This window comes from Falco punctatus, assembly GCF_963210335.1.
Source record: "Falco punctatus genome assembly, chromosome: 13".
NCBI lineage: Eukaryota > Metazoa > Chordata > Aves > Falconiformes > Falconidae > Falco > Falco punctatus.
In genome coordinates, this window is record NC_137593.1 from 26,730,097 (window position 1) to 26,756,010 (window position 25,914).

The 25,914-nt window shown below is 38.9% G+C and overlaps 2 protein-coding genes and 1 long non-coding RNA gene across 5 annotated transcripts in view; 2 read left to right on the top strand and 1 right to left on the bottom strand.

Moving 5' to 3' along the window:
- Positions 1 to 25,914, top strand: part of LOC308072681 — a 279,091-nt gene that overhangs the window by 134,711 nt on the left and 118,466 nt on the right. The gene's annotated exons all lie outside the window — the stretch shown is intronic.
- The window catches only part of GIGYF2 (GRB10 interacting GYF protein 2), a 79,147-nt gene that overhangs the window by 23,616 nt on the left and 29,617 nt on the right, over positions 1 to 25,914 (bottom strand). For all 3 annotated transcript variants that reach the window (XM_080409715.1, XM_080409717.1, XM_080409716.1), the window contains exon 8: positions 5,396 to 5,575. In XM_080409715.1, coding sequence (XP_080265841.1) covers positions 5,396 to 5,575 — 180 coding nt within the window. The remainder of the gene's footprint in view (positions 1 to 5,395; positions 5,576 to 25,914) is intronic.
- On the top strand, positions 5,582 to 25,909 carry KCNJ13 (potassium inwardly rectifying channel subfamily J member 13). Its single transcript, XM_080409846.1, has 3 exons — positions 5,582 to 11,835; positions 18,044 to 18,524; positions 19,414 to 25,909. Exons 2-3 carry the CDS (start codon positions 18,047 to 18,049, stop codon positions 20,034 to 20,036), a joined length of 1,101 nt encoding a protein of 366 aa, XP_080265972.1. The 5' UTR covers positions 5,582 to 11,835; positions 18,044 to 18,046; the 3' UTR covers positions 20,037 to 25,909.

Consider the following 25,914-nt stretch of genomic DNA (forward strand, 5'->3'; position numbering starts at 1 on the left):
TGCTTTTAGTGGTGACTGCATTCTTTTCTGGAGGAAATAAAAATATTTTTTTTTGTCTTAATTTGTGCAATCAGTGCAGTCTCACAGTTTATCAAATGGCTACCAAAAAAATCACAGTGAAGAAAACACTGTCCTGTATTCAATTTGCTTCATGTGAATGAGGAACACTTCCACATCAAACCTAATACCTTAAGTATTAATATTAACCATGCAAAAATCCACCTTTGTCTCACAAATACAGGAAATGTAAAACAACCTCCTTCTAGAAACACTATGAACTTTAAGATTGTATTTTAAGATGGAAACACAAAAGGTTTCACTTTAACAAGGCCTTCACTATACCATATGTGTGCATTTGCAAATAATTCCACTGTGTAGCTTAAACTGTGCTTCTAGTTATGCCGTGGAAACAAGTAAGTAAAATTTTTGGTACGCAAAACTGTCAAATCAGTGTTCCAAGGCAACCTTTTTAATGTCATTAAGGAAAGACATAAGGTACAGTAAGCTTGCACTTATCCCATCTTTTCTGTCTGCTTTAAAGTAGTTCTTAACATCTTAGGCCTGTTATGTCAACATCTTGTTCATCAATAACTTCTCAAAAAAATATGTAAGCAAAGACAAAGGCTCGCAAAGATGCGCTAATGGGGTGAGTACTCCAGAGAGCTCAAGTACACTTTTAGACACTTACGATTCAGCTGGACAGGGTGCTGGACCATGCTTTTGCCAAGGTTGGACTAGATGATCCTTGAGGTACCCTCCAACCTGGTATTCTATGAAGCAATAACCATTTCGGGCATCCTCTTCAGAAAGGATCCCCGCACCATGCCCCAAGCACCTCTGCCCACAGCACCCTGGCCTCCAATTTCGTGCAGACTCAGGAGGTGCAAGTTTCTAAGGGCCTTTTCAAGTGAGTCATACATATGAACATCTCATTAAAACGGTGCTCAATTTTATAAGAACAAAAGCATTTCTGGGAGCAACCAGCAACTAAAGCAGGGCAATACTGTCTACCTGAAGGAGAAGGCCTGATGCTGAAATCCCACCGACATGGCATCAGAAGCAAGCATTAGGTTTACTTCCACCTTCCTCATCAGAAATATCTACACATTAAAATCATAACTTCCTTTGGAATCAGAGAGACTTTTCCAAGGTTTAAGTGTGAGAGGCTGCTGACAACCAGACTGCATTTCTGATCAAAACCCACGGGCAGACATCTCCTCAGCACAGCAAGAAATGTCTGCCTCAGATTTCCCAATACGTGGAAAAACAGAGCTATGGCCTGAACCTGGCAATGCCATACTGTACAAACAAATTAATCTCTCTGCTTATTTGCTATCCTGGGACATGCAAATAGCCGAGCATCTCTTCTTCAGCTCTCTTTTGTATAGCAGAGGAAAATTTGGTATTAAGAACTTTCTATACAGCTGTAAATGGGCCATCCTGAGGCCATGCACCAAGAAAAGCCTCTGTTATTTCTACATGGTTCACATCCCTACGCCAGGAGCACAGGCTTTCTTCACAGTGGGACCCAGAAACAGTTTTTGAAGATGAATTTAAGTACCTTGTTAATTCTAGGCATCTTCAAAGCTCAAATTAACAACTTTAAAGAGATTTTGTTTACATATGGTCTGTTTGCAAAGATTTACTCACACAACCTCCCTTCATGGCCCCCACATTTTCAGAGCTAGGTGGACAGGCAAAAAGATAGGTGGAGCAGACACTTGCCCTTGTTTCTTAGTAACAACAAAAGTTTTAAAAAGCCTAGTTAGAGAACGTAGTGAGCAACTCAGGTCTGAAGTACAGGGCTGCCAATCTTTAAAGCAAACCACAAGTAAAGCTAAATCTTAAATTCTTACCTAAAGTTTTTTAACCAACAGTTAGGACAGAAATAGTTTCAAATTCAGTCCTGCAGTATCATTAGACACCAGATATATGATCAAGATTCCCAGTTAAAAGAAATTATTTTTAAATTTATCCCTTACTATTTATGGTGATATTATAGGTGAAAAAGGACTACTGGCTGTTTCAGGAAATCCAAGTACACCTTAGTCTCAACTATTAATAGCTATTTATCTCATAAGTTATATTCTCTAATTCAGAAGAACTTCCCATGTATGCTAAACCGGTGCTATCTACTCAATAAAAGACAAAGGAATAGTACGCATATTACTTTGGGGGCATATATTGGATATGAACCTAATTTTTATTTTGCTCCATTTTAGAGCAAGATTCTCAAATGTACTTAAGATTCAAGAAGTACACAGCACAATGCCCAAAAAACAAGAAGTCTACTTGATTCATAGCAGTTGATGCTGAAAATAGAGTGAACCAAGATTAATTCAAAAAGCCTTTCAAAAAAAGCAGCAACCAAAAAGAAATAAAAAGAAAAAGATTACAAACTAAGGCCTCTTTCTAAAATGCTTTTTAGGAAAAAAACCTTAGTACAGCTGCTTAAACAAAGACAAAATCGTATCAAAGAAATTTTAGGTAATAAGAGATTATTCCTACTCCTTAATGATGACAAAAAACAAAGCCAAAACACTCTACACCTCATTCATTAGTTTTGAGACCAAAAAGGTTTGTGTATCTATCTGATAAAATGGACTTGCTATGCAAATGTAAAGGGCAATCACTGCATGAATGCAAGAACTGGAACAGAAAGAAGGGGGCCTTTTAGGTAAGCAGTCATTAAATCGTTAAAATAGATGGCTAAAGAGAAGTCATCAAGAAGACTTTGAAGCAGCCAGTGAATTTAAAGCTATGGTCACATTCTTCTTACAGATAGTTAACCTGGTCTAAAGATCCTATTTTCACATCTACAAGAGCAACAGTACCACATCTACCCAGAACCACCAGCAAAACAACTTTTTCATTGTATAAACCATGAAAAGAGGTCTTCCCATCAGGCTTCTAGTCCTAGTGCACAGACAGTAGCAGAAAAAGTAGAAAACCCCATAAACTCTGACTGGAAAAGCCTGGTGATGCAATCCAGTTTTCATGCTGCAAAACCAAACAACTTTACATCCTTCTGAATTAAACAGTTGAAGGAAAAAAGCATTAGGCTCGTCCATTTTAAGGAGAAGCCAGATTGATTTGCTTCTTTACGACCAATATTCAGAAGATCCCTTGTCTCATATGAGGCATAGCCATGTGAGAACAGTTTAAAACACAGCATGGACACATGACAGATCCCTTCAACTACGTCAAGAAAGTTAACTTTAACTGCAATAAATCAGACCACAGAATCTGGGAAACTACACTTAGGGGCACAAGACTGCTTCAACAGCAGCAGACCGTCCTCTTGATCCTTTGTGCCTATTAAAAAACCACGAAATGAGCAGATTTAGGTCAGCCATCCTGCAGTAAACACAGCTGAAGGAGCAAGAGGAATTCAAAAGCTGGAAAAACAATGGTCTGTGGGAATCAAAGTATGCTTTGCTTAACAACACAAAATAAACTCAAGCCTGACAACTGCTACGTTCTTTTAAACTGTTCTCACCCAAAAAAACTAACCCACAACCAAGCAGCATACAATCTAGTAGGGAATATGCAGAGCCAAGTCAAAGGAAGGTCCGGCTAAACAAATGACGACAGTACTCTAAAGACATTTCTCTATTTTTAGTAGGACACATGTTTAGTACTATTACCTAATACCAAAATAAGTACAAAGAAACAGTTTAAGCCATGCCAATTTGAGTTAAACTCATTGTTTAAAGCAAGAATGTGACTAAAACCATTTTGATGGTCCTGCGGCTACTACTAACAGAAGAATTCAAATACAGCTCTGACCAAAGCTGAGAGACTAGTACCATACAGCTGCAACTTGGTCTATCTCAAAATTAGCTAATTCTAAGAATTCTGTGAATCTGCAGAGAACAGGCTTTTTATTACACCTGCTAAAACTTGTAAATGAAGTTAAATTGTCTATGACAGAAGAAATTCAATAAGTAGTAATATTTACTATGATGGAAATAAGATCAATTTTCAAAACCTTCCTCAGAACATCTAAAGAAGTTCAAGACATGAATGAACTTCTGAACTTTGAGGTCTATGCTTCCTTTTAAGCTAAAGCATGCAGGCTTGTACTTGCAAAACACTCTACTCCTAAGTATCATACTGCATCTGATCATCATGAGATACAATCCTAGCTGGCCTGATGTCATCTGAACTACATAACAAAGCAGCAGTGTCTAATGAACAATCATGACCAAACACTGGGGAAAACTGCATTCTTTAAAATTTGCCCTTTAGCTCTGCTCTAAATAGAAAATATCTGATAATAAATCTAGCCTTGGGCTCGCTGCTAAATTTTAGTACAAGCTAACAGTTGTTTGAGGGCAGAGTAATATGTAGCTGCGGAGAGGGTTAGGAACAGAGGTAATGGTTGCTCACAACCATTACAGTACTGAAAGTCCTTTGACATGTTGGAAAGGGTGACAGACCCATTGCAAGAGCAAGCATGACACTAACTGAAGTAAAGATGTTGTCTACCTCAGCCCCCAAAATGTCCATGCTTCCTTTGCATCCCTACAAAGATGTAACCGTGCAAGCGGCACAATCCTCCCTTGGTTCCCCAGAGGCTTTCTGCAGCCAATAAAATTAGCTAAAACTGGGATCCACAACAGGTATGACTGGCTAGCAAGATCTTCTCCAAGTAGAAAGGGGGGGGGGGGGGGGGGGAGGGGGCGGGTAGGGCTGAGCAGAGGGGATGTTTACTCAAATACCAAGCTCTGCTTTGTATTTCTCCTGCAACTCTAGCAATGGAATGCTGGAAAGCAAGTAAATCAGACCAACTTTGTCAGACCAGGCCAGGGGAGAGTCACACCAAACAGATGCTTGAAATTTACTGAGACAAGACATTCTGTAACTAGCTACAAGATCCATTGAGCAACATATTTTGAGATTTTCCACGGATCCCTCTTGGCATTGCGAACACATTTGGAAAACTAGAAAGAGGCCAGCAACCTGAATTGTCGTCAGCATTGCTCCACAGCCTTACATACACCACCTCATGTGGTTAACTTCTCTGGTCCTCAGCATCACAGCCACAGAGAAACGGTACTATGAAAAAAAAACTGGTTTTACCTGACACATACACACCTGGAGCACAACACAGACAAGCACACACCTGAAAAACACTGTTCCCTTAAATATGTTAGGGCATTGAAGACATTAAAAAGAAAACAAAAAGCATGCAATTTTATGCTAACCATTTTGTGACCAAGAGCCCCATGTATGACAAAACAGTATTTAATAACTAAACCTGCATGAATCTTACTCATTTTTGTCCCAAACTTTATGTCACCTCCTTTTCCTCTGCTTCCCCCATGCCTGGATTCACCCACTGCCCCTTTCCTACAACCATGGCTGCATTTTTCTTCAGATCTCCTCTCACCTGGACTGTGAGGACGCCACCTCTCACCATCCCTCCGTGACCCAGCCAGTCGCCAGCCTCCATCATCATCTTCCCCATTCTGTTCCTCCCTGAAGATGCGCCAGTTCTCGCTCTCAGAGCGTATAAACTCATGCTTCCTCCCCGTTGTTGCTGTCCCACCTTCCTCAAAGTTTGGTCTCACTGCAAAGAAAACATGCTAGTGAACACACATCCCATCTTTAGGAACCTGGAAACAAAAGGGTTGAAATCTTGCTCCCTTTGAGGCAAAAATGCACCAGAAATAAGTGGTGATAGGAACCTGGGAGAGGAATGGAAGTTCATGGAATGAAACATATGACAGGTAGATTTAGGAAATCCTGCTATATCCCTACGTTCCTTAGGATGGGAAAGGCTAAGAAAAAACACAGAAAAAAGCAAAGCATACAAGAAACTATGACATGGATAGGAAAGGCAGAGGAGGAAAAGACAATAGTTTGAGACACAGGGAAGCATAAAAGCAAAGAAGCCAAAGTATGCACAAAGAATAAGCTGCTGTATCATGAAAAGGCTCTTGCTAAAGGAAAATGGGAATGCAGTAAACTTAATTATACACATTTTATCAAAACCAAATATATTTGCTACTTCTGTAATAAAAAGAATATGAGATGTATATATTTAATCCAGTATGACGTACAGCATTCTTGCAATGTTTTAGGGACGACTGAAAATGTAAAGTAGGATTAAGGATTAAACAGGAAAAACACAGCAGTGTTAACATCATCATGTGAATCCATTTTCTGGAGAGTCAAGGTCAGCATATTAAGAGTTAGAAGCAACTATGATCAAGCTCAAGGACAAGTCTACCAGAAGTTCAGGATACAGGATAGTCTTTCAGTTCCTCATTCACATTATGTTATATTTAAATTAAAACATAAAATCCCCAAGTACTTAATGAAAAGCAACACTTGCCACAAAATGATGGTAATTTTTTTATAAAAAGTATCCACAACATACACCAGTAACGCAGGCTAGACATACATGCTGCTTTCACTGTTGATTCATCCTGACAAGGATACACCACCACAGAAATAAACAGTAGTACTAGCTTCAGGACTTTTGGATTTTTTATTTCTTTAAATGTGTTTAGCTGTGTAGCAACAGAATTCTCACAGGAACCATGGTGATGCTGCTTCTTCACTGATACTATTAACCAGTGTTAACCTGAAATTGTGTGGTTATCTGTAAAAAAAGTATTCAAGTACCAGAGAAAGGAATACTTAATTTTCCTTCTCAGTCTTAAAATCCAAAAATACAAGATGGTATTTATTGAAGATTGCATAGTATGCCTACTTGCTTAGACAGGAAAAACAAACAGAAAGCATGACTAGGCACTAAGATTCTGGGGGTGGAAAGAGGCATTTTTAAGTTACTTAGTTTAAGGATAGGAGATTGCATTCTCCTTTCTCCACATCACACAGTTTTTGCATTCAATGAGAAAGATGAGGAAACAGGAGTAACTGAAATTTATGGCATATCAAACCTCTATTTAGAACTTAGGAATTCTTCCTACCTAGAGATATTGCACTCTGGAGAGAGGAAACACGCGATCGTTGGACTTTGCATGTATCTTGGAGAAGAACCAACATCCTTTCTCCACCATCTTAAAACATTAGACAAAAAAACCCCGGTTTTTTCCTCCAGCTCAAAGTTTTCCACAGTATATTAGTTTACGGAGGGACTATAGTGAAAGAGTACAGGTGGAATTCAATCCAGACTAGAAAATCCAAAATGTTTCCAGTTTCCCATACTCCAGGTTTACATGAAACCCTTTTACTACTGTTACAGGAACAAGTTTCTACAAGAATTTTCAAGATGGCAGGGCCCTTGACCTATCAAGCAGGCAGGAGAGGCAGGAAACGCCCCAAAGTTTAAGATGCAAGAGCTCTTCCACCCTGATGACTACCTGAGTGATTACTTGAGGCCCTCAGAAAAGTAAATGGAATACCTTCCTCTTGTGTCTATATAAAAAGCTAAAGTTATTGGCTAACGAAGTACACCATCACTACCAACAGACAATCTCAGCTATGAAGCCAAACATAGCCCAGATACACATCTACTTCATTGAAGGGGACATGTGGCTAAGTATAACTTCTTTGAGAACAAAATTTTTAAAACTGTGTATTTTGGGAAGTCTCTGGTGATACTGGCTCTGAAAAAAAACCATAATAGAATTGATTGCTGGAGATACTCAACTCCCTTCATTTGGTAGGTGCAATGCTGGCAAATTTACTTATCTGGAATGGATAAGCCTTTGCCGATGAAGGTCAACCACATTCTGTTTTCCCATGCTTCACATAAAACACAGGAAGGCAACAAGCCAGACAGAAAATTTAAGTCTGGGAAATACAGGGTGGTGGTTTGTTTTGGTTTTTTGGTTTTTGGTTTTTTTTTGTTGTTGTTGTTGTTTTTTTTTTCATTTTAGATGTCTGAAAAATATCACCCAGAAGAATCTAACAGGAAGTTTAGGGAAGCCTCTCAGTATTGTGCCTTGGATGGGCTTCACATAGTAGAAGACTAGGAGACAAGAGCTACAGAGCCAAGTCAGCTGAACCTAACACACAGAGATAGTGGCCCAGGAGAGAGCTGCAATCCAACAGACCAAATGAGCCTAAGACCCAGACGATAAGGAATATGCCTCGTTCTTTCTGAACTTGTATTAGAATGCTACAAGAAAGAAGAAAAATGTCATTTTTATTCTGCAGCAAAACACACTCGTTTTTCCTCACTAAAAAAGTTACCAAGAGAAAAAGGTTACTCAACTTGCTATTTTGAGACTAGAAAAATATTTTTTACGAATGTATCTATTATTTTCATCAAAATTCACAGCTACTAACTCATTCAGTAACATTAAGAGATTTTAGAGTAACAATTAAGAAAAAAAGTTATTTCTGTCCATTACTAAGCTCAGTTGAGATTCTGGAGACAGCTCTTTAACACTGGGAAGCTATCAGTTCACAGGCTCTGTTCCACTCTTCCAAAAACATTTTGGGGGAAAAAAAAGTTACCTAAACAATACTGTGAAATCTACTCTGCCACTGAATATGCATGTGTTTTTAGCCCCTCTGCAAATACATACATGCTATAGACATACTCAAGGCAACAAGTCAGGTCGTCTTAGTCCTTAAGACAGCTGGGTTTGCCCCTAAGAACTGAACTATAGAAGTCAGGTTTTGTATTCAGAATTTGCAGAAAATGGCATCCCCACTTGCTGCTGTGGGGCTTGAAAAACACATCTCCACAGAGGTGACAGACCATCAAACGCATCAAACGCTGTCTGCCAGGATCAGACACAAGTGGGATTCTGCCCCTCCTCTGACTTTCATTGCTACAGCATTAGAAAACTAAGAAACATAGGGGCTTTATAAATATATATATATATGTGCTTAGAAGGGGTCAGTACTATATTTACCTGAGGATGGTATCGCCTATGATTCTGAAACCTGTCTAAACACAGCAGCACTCCAGTGTGTCACATCAGATGACTGTTCCGAAGCTACACTTCAGTGGAATTGAGAGAAAATGCTGTGTATCGTGACACACAAGGTTTCTGGTACTACGACACCATAGCAAGCAATATTCAAAGACAGCAAGGTATGTGTCAAAACAGACCTGCATTAGATGATCTTGAACATTAGACAGACCAGCCTTAACAGAGGTTAAGGATCAGAAAAATCAAGCTACCCAGATGACAGAAAGACTGTGATAAAACTGTATACAAGGATACTTCTGCAGCTTACATCTAAACTCATAACTTCCAAAGTCCTAGCATATTGTCTTTGCAAACTATTCCTAGACTTGAGAACATTCATTTCAGCTGAAATTACTTAGGTCAGAGGGTCAGTATTTGGCCATGTTTTAAGGATGAAAAAACTAAAATGCAATCTATGGTTTTGCCTTGGACTAATTGACTGGACTTCCTGAAGGGAAGGAGCAGTAAAAGGGCACCTCTGTTCAAGTCTGTCACAAAGCCAGCAATGGTGTTTACAGAAAGCAGAGCCTACTGATATCCAGCCAAAAAAGCCTACAGCTGTGCAACACTGAGCTGAAGGGAGACTAACTGCAAAGAACAAGACTGGGATTCTGGAACATAGCCCCATGGCAACACGTCTCTGAAGACGACTTACTAACAGAATGGCAAATAACTTCTGTTCTCCATGCTGTCAGTCCATGTTTCCTATGACATGGTCACTGTTTGGAGAGAAACACCAAAGCGATGATTTACAGCAATGCTGTTTCCTCTAAAGAGGGGAAAAACTAGGGAGAGTCTATTAAAGTGCTTTGACTTGCTCTCTAATTTCTGCTGCATCCTACACTTCCTCAATAAGGTAAGAAAAACCTTTGCAGCTAGTGTTTTTAAAGAAATTCAAATGACTTTGCCTAGATGTGTAATTTTGTAGCTCATTTTACAGGAAAATATGACAAATGGCCTTAAGATAATGTTTCTAAAGGACTACCTTCTCATTAAGGACAGTATTTGACATGCTAGGGGTATTACAAGAATACATATATTGTGAAGCAACCCACTTGTAACCAAAGTCAGTGACAGAGATACAAAGTTTTGATGTCTATTTCTAGCTTTACATTTTGTCTCCATACAAAACTCAATCTCAACAGTACATCTCAAAGAAATACTATTCAAGTATCACTCCGTATTTTTTGCTAAACTGACCATTATCCACTGTCATGACTATGGGTGAACCAGTAAATTCAAAGGAATTAAAAGAGTTTATTTTTATTTTTATTATTATGTTAAGAGAGTTTAATTCCATAACACACACCTGGAAATCACATACTCTAGCTATTTCATCTGCTGTATGATTGTGTTAAGATTTTCAATCCATTCACTTGAATCAGATTAGAAAACCTGTGATCAGACACCACCCACCCTCTACAGTACAAAATATGGTTTGTAAGAAAATACTACTTGTAAAAAAAATATATCCCACTTGTGAATAGAAGAGGCTGTCTGTAGCGGAAGTTCAACTTTGTGAAGGGTGAAGGGCAAGTCACACTGTCCCACAGGCTTGCCACAGTGGTGGCAGTCCCCTTGCACTACATTATTTGCCCGCGTTCTGAAGGTCACACTATGCCTATCACAATTTTTAGTGCTGTGCCTGAACATGTATTAATGTTCCATACTAATGAAGCAAAGAATTAATATTTTGCAATTTAGGGTTTGAGGGAAGGTTAAAGGGAAAAAAAAAATAAAAAAAGAAGAGGGAGGATTTTGTTTCCTAAGCAGGAAAGTCTACATTAATAATTTTCCCAGCAGGCCTTCAGTAGTTTTACTGAAAACAACTACAGCCTTTGTTTCACAGATCCTCTTACATCTGTCGTTCGATCAAAGCCCTCACGTCAACAGCTCACCAAGGGGAAAAAAATTAAAAGTGTGAAATACTACTGCATTACAAAGCTGTCCTCAGAGTTCGTTTTAGTAGTGCAGCATGCTGACCACTCTGCATGGCCATTCAGCTAAAACATCTTCCCTGAATAACTCTTCTCATTTGCTAAGTAAGAGAGAAAACAGCACAAGTGAAAGTGGTTTCGTTTACTGCATGGAATCAGCAACCCACTTAATCTGCACCGTTTCATTCCTAGGCTTTAGCAAAATCTGAGATTAATTCCATGTTTTCACAAAGGAGCAACATGGAGATGGAAAAGTGGCCAGATCTGCATCTTCTGACCAGTATTAAGCTACAGTTCAGTAACACCCTCCAGACACCACCAGCTGTACCATTAGCTTTAGTTAAGACCAACACTCAGGAGCTCAGGACCTAATGAGAAGAGGAAGAAGTGGCACTAGACAAGCAGCAGTGAGACACTAGTGTCTCTCTTCACCTAAACAAACAGTAGTTGACACTGGTTAGAGAGAAATTATCTGAAAACAGTGTGTGTTTTTCAGCAGCACTACAGGAACTTTTCCCATTCAGCTTTTCCAGGGGAATTTTGGCCTTTTCAACTTTAACATAAAACTTTAAGATTATACAAACCTAAAAAATTATCTTGATTAAGGAGGTGAGGGGGAAGGCACCCCTTCTCCAAGTAAGTGTTTGAGGATTTCTCCTTGGCTGCTAAGGGTTTGTGTTGGGTAAAGAAATGCTCCTAACAAACCAGCATTCTTTTCCACATGATCAGAGCTAACCGGCCCCCCTGCAGGCAAAATGACCAATCAAATCAGCTTCAGATGAAAACCAACCCCCCCCCCCCCCCCCCCAGCACTATAAACACAGGAATGAGACATACAAACCCATTTTTTAAATTAAAAAAAAAAAAAAATTCTCTACCAACCACTTGTGGGAAGCTTCTCTCCAGTGCTGGGACCAATATACAAGACCAGCCCAGACTTCCTCCTGGAACCTAGGTATTCCCCCTTCTCCTGCACACAAGCCCTTCAGAGACCGGTAAGTACGCAAATATTTTTTTTCTTTTTCTTATTGCACAATTAGAAATTGTTCTGTCATTCTTTAATCAAAGAAATCAAAGTTGTTTTCAGGGCACAGAGTTTTCTTTCTACAGCTGGCTAAATTATTACCTTAAAATGGTTTCTGATTGCCCCCCCTCCTTCAAAAAGAAGCAAACGCTCTCTCAGATGAGCGTATCCCTAACAGAATACAAAGCAAAACTGAAGTCATCAGGCAATATTTTTTCAGGAAGTTTTCAAGTTAAACAGTGCTGGACAGACTCTGCAATGCTTCGCAAACAGAGCATTTGCAAGCCTCCAGCTAAGGTAGCCAGGCGTTGGCCAAGTGTTATGAAAAAGTCATCCTCACCTTGTCACATTCATCATAACTCAGCACTTCAGTTCCATCACAAATGAAAGTGAGCTTCACCTCATCAAGCCTGCTTTTACCATCTCTAATTATATCTCATGTCTTCAATCATTTTCAAATCAATGCATTCTCTGTGCTTATGGACACACTGTGAGCTAGCACTGCTGCCCAGGAAGCCGTGCACAGGCATCAAGCACGAACTCCAACATCCCAGAAAACTCGAGTTATTCTAGTCAAGCTATTACAAAGTCTGCATCACACAGGGCAGGACTGCTCTTCAAAACCAGCAAGCTCCCACAAAAGATGGATGGCAGCAGACTTCTATTACTGCAGCCTTACATCAAATAAAATCCTCCCTCTGTGAATTTACTCCTTCATTAACAAGACTACATTTTGGACTTAGCTTTTTCTATAAGGTTTTAATATATACAAGCATATTTTAAAGCCTTAAACAATATTTAAGCCAAGTCTTGGTAAAGTTTTTTCTGTTTCTGTAAAGGTGGCCAGACTAGTTGGTCCAATCAGATATTACCTCAGAATCAAGAATTTAGAGTTTACATGAATCCTCACAGTAGCTTCAGCATGCTGTACTATGCAAAAACACATACAAAAAATGGAGCATTACAGATGTTCCCAAAAATCCAAGTATCTAAGCAGTCTGATTTTCTGTACTATTAAAAAAAATTGAAAAAGACACGCTCTCCCATTTTACCAAAATTTTGGTAGCTTTTTGCTTGTTTGGGGTTTTTTGAAGTGCATTCTGTAGTAAGCTGTCACAGAAGGTCAAAAGTACAAGCTCTTGCATCCTATCCTTTGTGGCACTTGCTTTGAAAAGCAGGACTTGGGCTCACTAAATTAGAAGTTCCCATTTTTACAAGACTTGCTTATATGTGCAGCAAGTCCTAAAAACTGTTATCTTAATTCTGCAGACTGCTTGGAAAAAACAGTTTTGTCACAAACTACTCCCATTCATCTCAATGGGGCATTAGCTAGAAAACCTAAAGGACAAACGTGTTTGAAATTTTAACTATCCTACTAACAACTGCAGCAGAAGCTTTGAACCAAAGCAGTTACTCTAACTGAATTACTTCCTACATTTCTAAGATTGTCCCTTAATGTAAGTTTTATGATCCGGTCATGTCATCAATACTGAAACAAAACTTCATTTCTTAATACTGATGTCAGAGCATCTCAAGGATTGCCACTCAATCTAATAACAATACCAACATTTTAATAGCATGAAAGTGTCTTTTAAAAATATATATATTTGTTCTTTTTGCAAAGTGCAGAGGCAACAACACATCTGCATGATCACAGCTTGGAGTACAGAGATGACAGAAACTAGTAGAAGATTATGTGGACCCACATCAAGTAAAGAGGGAATGTACACATTCCCACAGGGTCATGCCAGCACCACCTGGGTTCTAATAAATCTTCAAATTATGCTACAGTTGTAAGCAGTTTTTGCAGTTACTCCCAAACAGCAGGTACTCTTGACTACTTCACTGTCATAATGAAGCAGTACGCTAAAAACTGCCTGAAATCCCTTCCAAGGTCAATTAGAACAATTTGAAGAGCAGAAGTTGGGCAGGTAGGGCAGCACTGCAGGAGTCTACCCTGAACACAGCTCCACATAAAGGCACTCAGGCTCCTAAGATGGTTGCAGGTGCATTAACATACTGAGCTGAAAACAGGCTGGAAGCATCACTTTAAATGCCTTCAACCAAGAAGGCAAACAAACACTGCTGCAAACGAGCCCCCCTGCAATCCTACTGAAGTCTTTAACAGCTGAGCTGCTGCTGTCAAGAAAAAGGCTAAGCAAGAGGAAAGAAGAGGAAAGCAACATGGTGGCGTGAAGCAGCAATGTTAACAAAGGGCTGTTACGACTCAAGGAAGATCTCGGTCAAAAAGACAGCACGGGAGATCAGTATGCTGGGTCATGAATTTCAGAAATGCAAGCAATATACTAGAGCTGTAAGGCAAGGTTTTATTACACAAAAATCATTAGCAAGCCAGGTCAGTTTAGAACCTGCCCAACTCCTAGGAAAAGGGAAACTGTGACTTTGATTTAAAAAGGTAGTACTCACCCTAAACTGACTTGTCTTAGAATGTCAAATAGAAGAAGTCAGAATGAGGGACAATGATGGCAAAGAGACTAAAAAAAGGTCAAAGAACAGACATGCACACTACAGTTGGTGATAACCATTACATTTTCAATAGGCTGGAAACAGGAAGACTTAGACATCCTGAATGCAGGATGAAAAACTGGTCAACATGCCAAAAGATGTTTAGAAAAGTAATTCCTGACAGTTCCGGTCTTTCCAGTCAAGGGCTATCAGCTGGGAGATGGAAGAACACTTCAAAGCTGTAACAGTTTCACAAGTCAGGAACCAGGGAAAGCAAAGCCAGACAAACTGCATAACGTTAAGAGATTACATTAGACAAATCTGGATTAAAAACACAGTAGGTATTTAGCAGCGAGAGGTAAGTATACTCCAAAAAACAATGCAGAATTTTTCTTTTCAAGTCAAAGTTTAATGTCTTTCCAAAACATACACTGTTTGAAACTGGGATTAATGTGGGGACATCAAGGACCATGCCAGGCAGGGGATCACATCAGATGGTCCAAACTGTACTTTACAACGTCATTAATTTATCACTAACAAAGAAAGAAGGTATTTGTATTTTTTACTACATTGGGCAACAAAACGAGTAGAAAGAAGGCAGTGATTCTTTTTAAATTCAGTCACATCTACTCCTAAATTGACTTTGCTTTTGAGAATACAGAGGACTGATCCTCCAGCCCAAGTAAGCTATTTCTCACAGGGCAGTTCTTTCACCTCTTATTCTAAACCAACTGCAATGCTCTCGGAACCTATCTGCAGTTTCTTACCCACTTTTCCCCACCCCAAGAAGTTGAGACTTGTGGCTTAAAGCTATCAATAGCTTTTGCAAAATCAAATAAGATTTTTTTTTTAAAAAAGAACCCAAATTGTTTTGGAACTCAAGCTTACACACTTCCAGTGCTATCACTGCCATCAAATTAGATGCCTAATATTTTCAGCAGTCCTAGACAATAAAAATCGTAGGCCTATATATCAAATCAGACCAGAGCAGTAACCTGGTTAACCTTAGCAGGCAAATTCCCCTGCTGGGAGTCCCATGGAGCAGAGACACAAGACTGTTGTAAACCGTGCTGCTGGGGGCTAACGGAGTTTCTCTTTCTCAAGTACCTTCAAACTCTGTCAGTAATGGATCCTCCCCCATAGAAAAGATTCTAAACAACCTGACAATGAACACTAACTAAATTTTTTCAGAGCTTTAAGTCAAAATTAAATGATCAATCAGCTCCCAAGAAAGCTCCTTGACAAAACTGAGACCCTGCAATGCTCACAGCATTTTGCTCTGAGTAAAGAGCACCCAAGCACGCTACCTTAGCATTGATATATGGAAGACACAAAGCATAGCAAAGAAAAAGTGTACCACATTAAGTATGTTTTTCCTTAATGTATGTAACACTGTAGAAAAAAGGCTTCTGTCACCAACCAGTCTGTATCAGGTTAATTCTCACAGCATTTGTTTGTTTTGCAAACCTGTATTACTTGGAAGCTACTAAGCAGATGCTGCCCTCAAAGTACCACGAGAACCTACAGAAACACATCAATTTTGGTTTTGTGTTTTGTTGTTTGTTTTTTCAAGAATGCATGATGTTTACACCCAGAACCATGTTGTTCTGCAGGTGTTCTCTATTCACACAAATACTGTGTGTACTCCTTATCCTAAGATGATTAAACCAAGGCATTGTCCACAGCTCATTTTAAGCATGGTCCCCATCATTCTTCCCATTCAGAGAAGCCCCTTTTTCCAGCTCCTTCACAGCATCCAGAAAGGCTTTTCTAAATCTTAGCACAAGGACTCTGTTCTACAGACAAGTTGCTAATCATTTGGCTCCTGAAGCATTTAAAACTGTATTCAGGTTATTTTAAATTCTGTAACAGTGCAGCAAGACTGAAAACTCATTTACAGAGCTGTATCATAGATGAAAGATCAAACTCAAATGAAGGTGCGGGGTCATGCTATAAGCTAAATGGACTATGATCAGAATCCCCCAAGAAATGTAACCTGGCACTACTGACCAGGAAAATCTCAGTAAGGCCACTGTATTCTCCAGCACAGGGAGCTGTTTCAAAATGCTCCTTTCTAGGGGATGTGAAATGAAAAATAAAAATGAGGGGAAAACCACCAAATCCCACTCAGGCCATCATCTACCCTACCTCCTTTGACTACATGAATAGAAGAAATAGCTGAATGGTTTTGAGAACCTACAGAAGGAAAGAAAAAAAATTTAGCTAAATATTCACTGTGATGTCAATTCCCATACTTCAGTATGCATTAAGTGAAAACAAAAGAGAATGTTCTGTCTTTACTAAAATTTGGTAACAAGATCAAGTAAACAGTCACAAAACATGCTGGTTTACAGCATCAAACATCACAAGAAAGATTTTTATCTTCCATAAATTCATTCTGAAGTTCAGGATCCTTAGATCTAATGCATTTCAAGATAAAACTAAGACAGCACTCATGGGGAGAAAAGAAATCCAATTCCTCTAGGCTGTCTGTACACTTGTATTATACACTGAAACAGTCATAATTCAAAGAAAGGTCAAAACTGATAGGAAACCAAAGCTGACTAAATACACCATGTATAATTATGATTTGCAGAATTTTTTTAAAAAAAATCCTCTGTTGTTCTACAAACAAGCTTCCTCCCAATCTTCTTTAAGTAGGCTGTACACATTGTGAAGTCTATCTTACATGAACCTGTATTTAATTTTAATGTGTCCCAGGTGAACTTTAATATTCAGTATTTATAAAATTTATGGATTTGAGTGGCCAGTGTCTTTTCAAAAGACACTTGAGCATCTCTGACTTTGGCAAGTTTCGAGGTTTAATAGTAAACAAAGGAGCCTAACATGTCAAATACCCACAACTATCCATTTTGCTTCCCACATTTGCAATTCCACCTTCACCCCTAATTCCCATACACTTGCTGTCCTATTTTCTTATTTGGTCACTAATAAAAAGTACACTGCTTTGGCAGCCTAGATTTCAAATTACATCACAGTATATTTTCAGCATTGGTCTCCTGCCCTCTTTCCACCTGATCCTTACACGAACAACCTTAGACTCCCAGAAGCAGCTCTGCCCCAAATATTGTAATTCTGCTTAACTGGACATGGTGGGCCCAGACAGCAGTCATTTCCTTCAGCTAGGAAAGTCCAAAAGGGCTACTAGGTAAACCACAGCATTCCCCTAACATGCATGAACATGTTAGCAAAATAATATAAAAAACATTATTTCCATAGCACTATTGTTAACAGTGTTCATAATAGTATCGGTAAACTATTATACTGTTAAAATGTAAACTATTATGCTTCTAAAGAAGTTATTAAAACTGATACAATCAGACAAAATTCATTTTCTTTTCCGATACAGCACGCCTAATCACATCCCACCCAACCCTAAAGAATTAAAACATGCAACTCAAATGTAAATTTAGGAAGGTAAAGTATGAAAGTTATATTTAAACAACTAAGCAGGGAAAACTTGAGAAGCAGTCAGATTTTTAAACTTAATCTTTTAGCAAAGTATTACCACAAAGAGTGGTAAATTCCTCTCCAGGCTTCTGACTTAATCTTCTCTGGATTGCAATCTATAAGCCCTCCTTTGTTGGCTGCAGCATTTCAACCCCTGCTGATGTGTCAAAATCTGTGAATGTTAGGCAAAATACAAATACGCTGCACTGTATCACATTTTTTCCTTTTTTTCTCTTTTCTAGACAATGACAACTGATATGATAGAGAGCAATAACACGAAATCCAGTGCTCCCCTACTGACCCAAAGATACCTGAGGATGGTGACCAAGGATGGACATAGCACATTCCAGATGGATGGTGCCCAAGGAAAAAGTCTGGCATACCTCCGAGATGCATGGGGGATATTAATGGACATGCGGTGGAGATGGATGATGCTTGTCTTTTCTGCTTCTTTTGTCATTCACTGGCTAGTCTTTGCAGTGCTTTGGTATTTTCTGGCTGAGATGAATGGGGACCTGGAGCTGGACCATGATGCTCCACCTGACAACCATACTATATGTGTCAAATACATCACCAGTTTTACAGCTGCTTTCTCCTTCTCACTGGAGACGCAACTCACAATTGGTTACGGCACTATGTTCCCAAGCGGGGACTGTCCCAGTGCTATTGCACTGCTTGCAATACAGATGGTCCTGGGGCTCATGCTGGAAGCCTTCATCACAGGTAATCCTTCATATTTAATCTTTAAACAGAATAGGTGTAACAATTAGATTTAAGAAATGGAGCTAGAATAGTGATCATATTGATATCTGAATGAACAATTAGGTCAGTCACTACAAGGATAATAAGATTTTGGCTATGTAGTAGTAAAAGTTCAAACTCCTTTCATTAACAAAAGTCATAAAGTAGGCGATAGCAGGATAGGGACTTGAGAGTTCCACTATGCATTGGGCAATACTTGTGGCAGACCCCCACTTATTCTCAATCATTTATTTCTTATACCATTATCTCTTCAAGTCTTTTCCATGGAATTACAATATTTAAAGTCAATTTGCTTTGATTTTAAAGTTTACTTTTGTCTAGCTGAAGTATTTTTGTTGATCTTTAAGTCAGCATTTGCATATTCCTCAGTACCTGATGTAATGAGAACTTTTACAATGTCACAGCTATTTCAAAGTATTTAAAATTATTTTAAGTAATTTTCAGGTTTAAAGTATTTCAAGAGACTTTAAAAATATACAGGTTAGTTTACCGTGTATTAACAAAGAGCTTCTCCAGTGGCAGCACACCAAGATCAGGTATTACTACCAATTACAGTAAATCGTGGCAAGCCAAGGGCTCTCCTTCCTACAGCTACAATTCATTCTCTAAATACTAGTAGGGGAACATAGTTTAGAAAAAGAACCATTTCAGGAATGCTGTATTTTTAAAACAAGAACAGGTTAGTGTGCTGCCAATCTAGCAGTTTTCAGACATGCAGGCTGAGGCTAGAAGGACCATGCGCACCCAAGCCTGCTTCTGTTCCTTTGGACTGGTTCACAGAGCTCTGAGGCTGCAGGGAACCAACCCAGGCACTGTGCTGGTTTTCAGTTTGTCCTTTTCCACGATGCAGGTGCTTTTGTGGCAAAGATCGCTCGACCCAAGAATCGGGCATTCTCCATCCGCTTCACCCGCTCTGCCGTAGTGACGCACACAGAGGGAAAGCTGTACCTTATGTTCCAGGTGGCAAACACACGCTCCAGCCCACTAACTAGCGTCCAAATTTCTGCTATACTCTACCAAGAACAAGAAAATGGGCAGCTGCACCAAACGAGTGTTGACTTCCACCTAGACAGCATTACTTCGGATGAGTGTCCTTTTTTCATCTTCCCACTGACCTACTACCATTCAATCACCCCATCCAGCCCGCTGGCTGCTCTCCTCCAAAGAGAAGCTGCTCAGCATTTTGAGCTGGTTGTCTTTCTGTCAGCTGTGCAGGAGGGCACAGGAGAAACGTGTCAAAGGAGAACGTCCTACCTCCCCTCAGAGATCATGCTGTACCATCGCTTTGCCTCTGTGCTAGCCCGCAATGCCAAAGGTGAATATCAGATCAAGATGGAGAATTTTGACAAGGCTATTCCTGAGCTCCCAGCTGCAGCTGACTCAAAGAATCCAAAAAGGACTGACAAGGAGATCCGCATCAATGGGCAGCACGCTGACAGCTTCCAGCTCTCTGAGACTGGCCTCACAGAATAAAGAGAGCAGACTTTGAACTTTGTGCTTTTTTAATTATTAATACATTAAACTTTCAGGTTCCATTTACAACCTTCCTTCCTTGCCTGCCCTGTCATCTTCTAGTGATCTTTCTCTTGTACTCCCATCCTTTTGATTACAACATGATATGCAGAGTAAAGAGAACTGGTGTGCCCACGTAAACTGAGGAAAGGCTGGATTAACCACCCAGGACAAAGTCAGGTACAAGATTCACAGTACTAATTCTTGGAAATTAAGAGCTGCATGCCAAATTCACCAGACTACGATTAAAGCCGCACCGTCCCTGAAAGGAGAGACCTTCAAAACTCCCAAAGCTGACCAAAATCATAATTAACCAGCTTGTGACAAAATGGAATACACCACAGAACAAAAAACTCAGTCAAAACCAATACAGGGTAATTCAGTGTATTATTCAGAATATTAATTCTGGTATAAGCAACTCTATTAATCCAAGATCCTAATTTTTCTGTCCTCTTAACTCTTTGGGGATACAGAGTTATATGAGTTTTCAGATGGCCGAATTCACTCTTAGAAAGTACTGCCAATCTCTCATGGCAGTGAAAAGCACTCCTGCTGTGCTTATTAAGCAAAATTGTAAATACTAACTGTAGTTCTTCCTTCTGCCAAATAAGAGAACATCTCATTTCAAGACAGGTCTATGAAGACACTATCAAAAAAATCTTGACGTATATGACAGCTGCTGCAGTGGAAATTTTTTCGTGTCTGGAAACACTGAATAAATTATTTAGCAGTGGAAAACAAACTACTCTAAATGAATTAATGTACTTTTTTTTTTTAAAGGACCATACATTCCACATGTTCTCACCTTTGCGCTGCTTGTCTCAAGTAGATCTGACCCAGAAGGGTGCACTATATACATGAAAAGAACTGCATCCATTTATATTTTATGCTTTTTAACATCAATATTTGCCTGTACACACAGCACAAAAATATTTAGACACACTTGAATCAATTTTAAAATAAAAAATTAAAACTATACACAAGACTTCTGTATTTAAGTGCCTCATAAATCTATTGCAATTAAGACACTGTTCTGAAGTTCCTAATTTAAGTAGCTAAAGGATAAACAGAATGATGGATAATTATTTCCAAGCTCTCAACAAAAGCAGTGCCTATTATGCATTCATACCTGCACAGTCAAGTATCAAAGTAAAAGTTATCCATCAAGTGTAAAAGACTTTTTTACCAGAAACCAAGGTGGCATAAAACACAACTTTCATTGACAACAGCATAATACACTACAAAATACGCATCCTTTTAGCTTCACTGAAGTGGTCAGGAGCAGGAAAAACAGTCTCAAGCTATCCGATGAGATACTGTTTAAGGGAATTCTTCTCAAGCCCCAGAACTCTGTTAATGGAAGTGTGTTCACCACCCAAAAGAAGTTTGCAACAAGGTACTTGTTTTAGGGTCTGGGGAAATCGGAAGCAGTCCCACAGAAGCATTTTCACACAGGAAAGGGGAATGAAGCAGAGGGACTACATTTTCACTGCAATTCAACTCTCATTCCAATATTGTTCAAGTATTGCCTCCCCCACATTCCAGACCTCAGACAGATCTGGGTTTACTACAGATACTCTGAAAATATCCTTTTTTAAATTTAATTTTATGTAAAAGCATTCATTAATATTATGGAGCTTGGACAGCAACACACTATCAAGTTACATTGTCTTCATCCCTACTTTTCTTAGCTGTTGACGCATATGCAGACTAAAGATCCTTTTTCCACCCTCATATCAGTACCAATAATTAAGTACTTCTTGCAAGTGTCATTTCCATGTTCTCCACCAATCTAAGACATTGAGAAGGGCCTACAAATTAAGAACCAGCACAAGAGCAGTAGAACAGATTGCTGTGTCAAGTCTGAAAAAACATTTATGACAAGAGAGCAATATTCTGTGTGAGGTATTGTTTTTCCCATATATCACATACTCCAATCTCAAGACAAACCACTTGTTCTAAAATTCAGATACATAATCCCAACAGGACAGTACCATAATCCCACCATTTAGAGCCAAAGTTATAAAAAGCTATTTCTAATTTCAATTAACACCTAATCAAAGTGTGGGCAGCTTGCTTTGGTTTCTAAATGACTTGATACTTTGAAGTTGTCCTGGTTTTTAAATAATTTTCTACTTACAGATTTGATTCAAAAGCAAGGGAAAAAAGCAAGAATAAAGAGAAAAATACGTTTAGTATACACTAAACACAATGTTCAAATACTGCATTTTGGAATGTAAAGCTCAATACTACTACAGAAGCAAATTAGTCAAACAACTGTGTAGTTACTTCAGAACAGCTGCAGAACAAGGGGTAAACAAAACACCCCTATTGCTTTTACAGTTCTAGAGAGCTGATGAACCATGGATGTCTGAAAGTATTGGAAACATGGCATGGCCCAACACTGGAAAGCAATCCTGGAGAAATTGCTGATTGGGGTGATGCAACGAAACTGCACTCTGTATTTTGACTAACATTGCAAGGCCAAGCTGGTGATGAGCTCCTTTGGATGCACTTCTTGCTAGTGAGGTAGGGAAGAAAAACAAGCCAGGCAGAATAGGGGGTAAGAGCAACTCAAAAGAAATTCAACATCCTTTTAATAGTCACTTGGACACCCTTTTTAGATTCATCTTCTTAACCTAACCAAAAAATACACATTGAACAGAACTCAGTCAGGTTGCTCAACTGACTTACTGTCTTGTTTAATCTACATTACAACTAGTTACTACCAGTGTGTAATTGTTGGTAACTAATCAAATCCCCTCAGCTACTAAACTAGTATTAGTCAAGAGGCTGCACAGAAAATTAAGCAGCTATCTTGCAGTTCTAGAAGAGAGCCATAATCAAGAAAACTTGATCATTTTCTTTGCTAATGGCCTCAGCCTTCCAGAAGGGATTTGAGTTCTCAATGAAGTCCATCAGGACTGTGACAGTGGGCAACAGAAACTTGCAAATACTTTGTACATCTTCAACTCACATACTGAAACTAGGAACGTACATTGTTTATGTTGAGAATTAGACAAATGTGAACTTGCAAATTGTTGTGAGCACTGAAAAAGCAATTTTTAAGAACAGTTGTTCTTAAGTGTGTTGATCATATTTGAGAAGTAATTCTTTGTTGAAGGACTATTACTTTTTTAATCTCGTGATTTTAATAGAGGGGTTCTTGCACTGCCATCCATTATGAATGCCCAGAACAGTTTAATAATAGATCTCTTATTAATTCTGGAATATGATCGCCCAGAACAAAGAACATGAAAAATTGGCAACTCAGTAAATTATGTAATCTGAGGCTAAGCCAAGGCTCTACAAAAGAGCAAGGAAAAACTGAAGTACAATAAAGTTGGGGAATAAAATCTTACATTAAGGAGTTTAACAGAAACCAATACATGCCTCTGCTAAAGCACGCTGGCCTGAATTATAAACTGCATGTCATTTCATTCCTTGATCTTATTACTTCTCCCACTGTTTTGCGTGGTATACTAGTGCTTGGTATTAATGTGGGACTTCTTTTGGCACATCTGTATCCTTATCTCACACTCAAAATATTTTGTCATTGGAAAGCCTTTACGTAACAGTAGCTACTTGTTCATTAAGGCTTGAGTCAAAACAGACCAATACCTTCCATTAACAATTTTGTGCTTTCCACCTTATTTCTCTTTGAAAGTAAAGAGGAGAGGAATGATGCTCCCACTTACTGGGACATTAATCTCTAACATAGCAATATGCAGACAAATTACTATTGTTAAAACAGCTTTTTTTATATTATAACTTCAGAAAGATTGCAGGTCTCTTGCTTCTATCGTACGTGCTACAGAGCTTTCAGTCAAGTAAGATCAAAATAGAAGAGAAATAGAACAAGAGACTTAATAGAAGCAATCAGGTGCTACAGAAAGCTTCATGATTTGAGAATAAGTACACCATCCCTCACAGTGAACCAGGACTTCCACAGCACACATGAACACCATCTTTTATAGAAAATGGTTCACAGAAGATGTATTCCAAAGTACTGATCACCAGTACTTGCTATAAACAACACAGGCCCTATACTAGCTGAAGCATTAACCCTCACTTCCAGGCAGGTCAGCTTCAGTAAGTACATCTTGCATACTGTAAATTCTTCTCATTTTCAACTGAGAGATACATCTCATCCTAAACTGACATGCAATATTTTTATCACAGTCTAGATCACACATGGTGTATTCTATAGTCTGGACCTGGAGGTGTTGTAATTTTATCACAACAGGAAGGGGCTAAATAAAGTGGAATCAACAGTGGGATATATATTCACATCTGTTTGTCTTCTGTAAAAAATGCACTCCTGAAATCTCAGTAGCACTTATTTTTTCCTATTCTCATTTTTTTTCCCAAAAGGTCTCTGAATATAAAGGCACACTAAAAGTCTGAAGTTTCACTACTGGCATTTAAAAGATGGATAATCTCAGACCAATCTCAAGTTATTTTTAGAAGTAACCTCTTTTTAAGGACAACAACGCGGAAAACAAGCAACATCTTAGTTTTGTGTTAACTTTCAACTTAAAAAACAGAAAAAAGCACTGTTTAAAATAGATTAAAAAAATAATGTCCTATGTGGAGAGAGGACTGGGAGAGCTTTGAAAGCAAACATGGTAATTTACGACTCTCAAGGCATGTGCCACCATGGTAATCTGGAAGGTTCTTAAAATGAAAACTTACGCTTCTCTCACTAAAAGAAACACCGATAGCTAAGCAGGGATTAAAATACATTCCTGTCAACTTCTAATTGCAACTGAATCTCTTTGGTTTTGTCTTGAAATTGGACCTGCAACTGTCTTCTCTGACCTATGCTTTATCAATATATTCACTAAGGAGGATATTTAGCTAAGACTCCTCCAGCGAAGACCAAGAGATCCTCTGGGTCCTAAAAAAGACAAGACTCGTTTTTGTACTTTTACTAGTACAAAAGCTCTCATTAAGCACAGCTATGGTACATGCATGTGGAAACACGCCATGGAAAAAGAGCAAGGTCATACCACTGAACAATGAATACATAAACCTATGAAGCAGAAAATCACTGTAGCTACCATACAACCAGTTGATGGAGAACTTTAAAGGAAGTTCTTCCCACTCTCAGAATACAGATTTTACCTAAATGGATACGTTTCATCTCCAAGATGACAACCCACTCCAAGTTCAGACGAACATTCAGACAGATACTGGGTCACAATTAAAGATCCAGTATTCTGCCTCAATGTGGCCAGGGTGAAGCATTTATGAAACAGAACAGAAAAGAAAAGGGAGAGAGGGGGACCAGACAATAGCCTGAATGAACAGAAGATCTGTATGACAAATAAATTTGACAGACAGCAAATCCATCAGCATGGAAACCTCAGAACATCGCTGCTGGGATCTACCTCACACTAGCAAACGCTCAAAAAAAATTAATAGTTCACATGGTCCAGAAGTCCTATAAACCAAAAGAGCACACACCAGGAATGTTTTAAAAGCTGAAAAGCTGCATTGAAAAGGCATATTGCCACAGCACACCTGTTAATCACTACCAACTCCTTTCACAGAGGTACAGGGATGTTGTTCCAGCTGTAGACATCACATCTTAATTGAATAAACAGAACCTACTTAGTGCAGATATTTCTTATCTAAAACATTTAAACATCTAATAGTGAAAACACCACAAAACAGACAACTTTGAGAACACATTTAAGTAGCCTGGCACAGTATCATGAATCTTGTATCATCAACATACTGGGAGCAATAAGAAAGGTTTATGTACATACAGGTCCCTTCCACAAAACACACTCTGTTCCTCCCTCCCATTTTCAGCCCATACAGTAACAAAACC

Coding starts and splice junctions, on each gene's coding strand:
- KCNJ13 (XM_080409846.1), top strand. CDS start 18,047: ATGACAACTGATATGATAGAGAGCAATAACACGAAATCCAGTGCTCCC. Junction 18,525..19,413: donor GCTGGAAGCCTTCATCACAG/GTAATCCTTCAT, acceptor TCCACGATGCAG/GTGCTTTTGTGGCAAAGATC.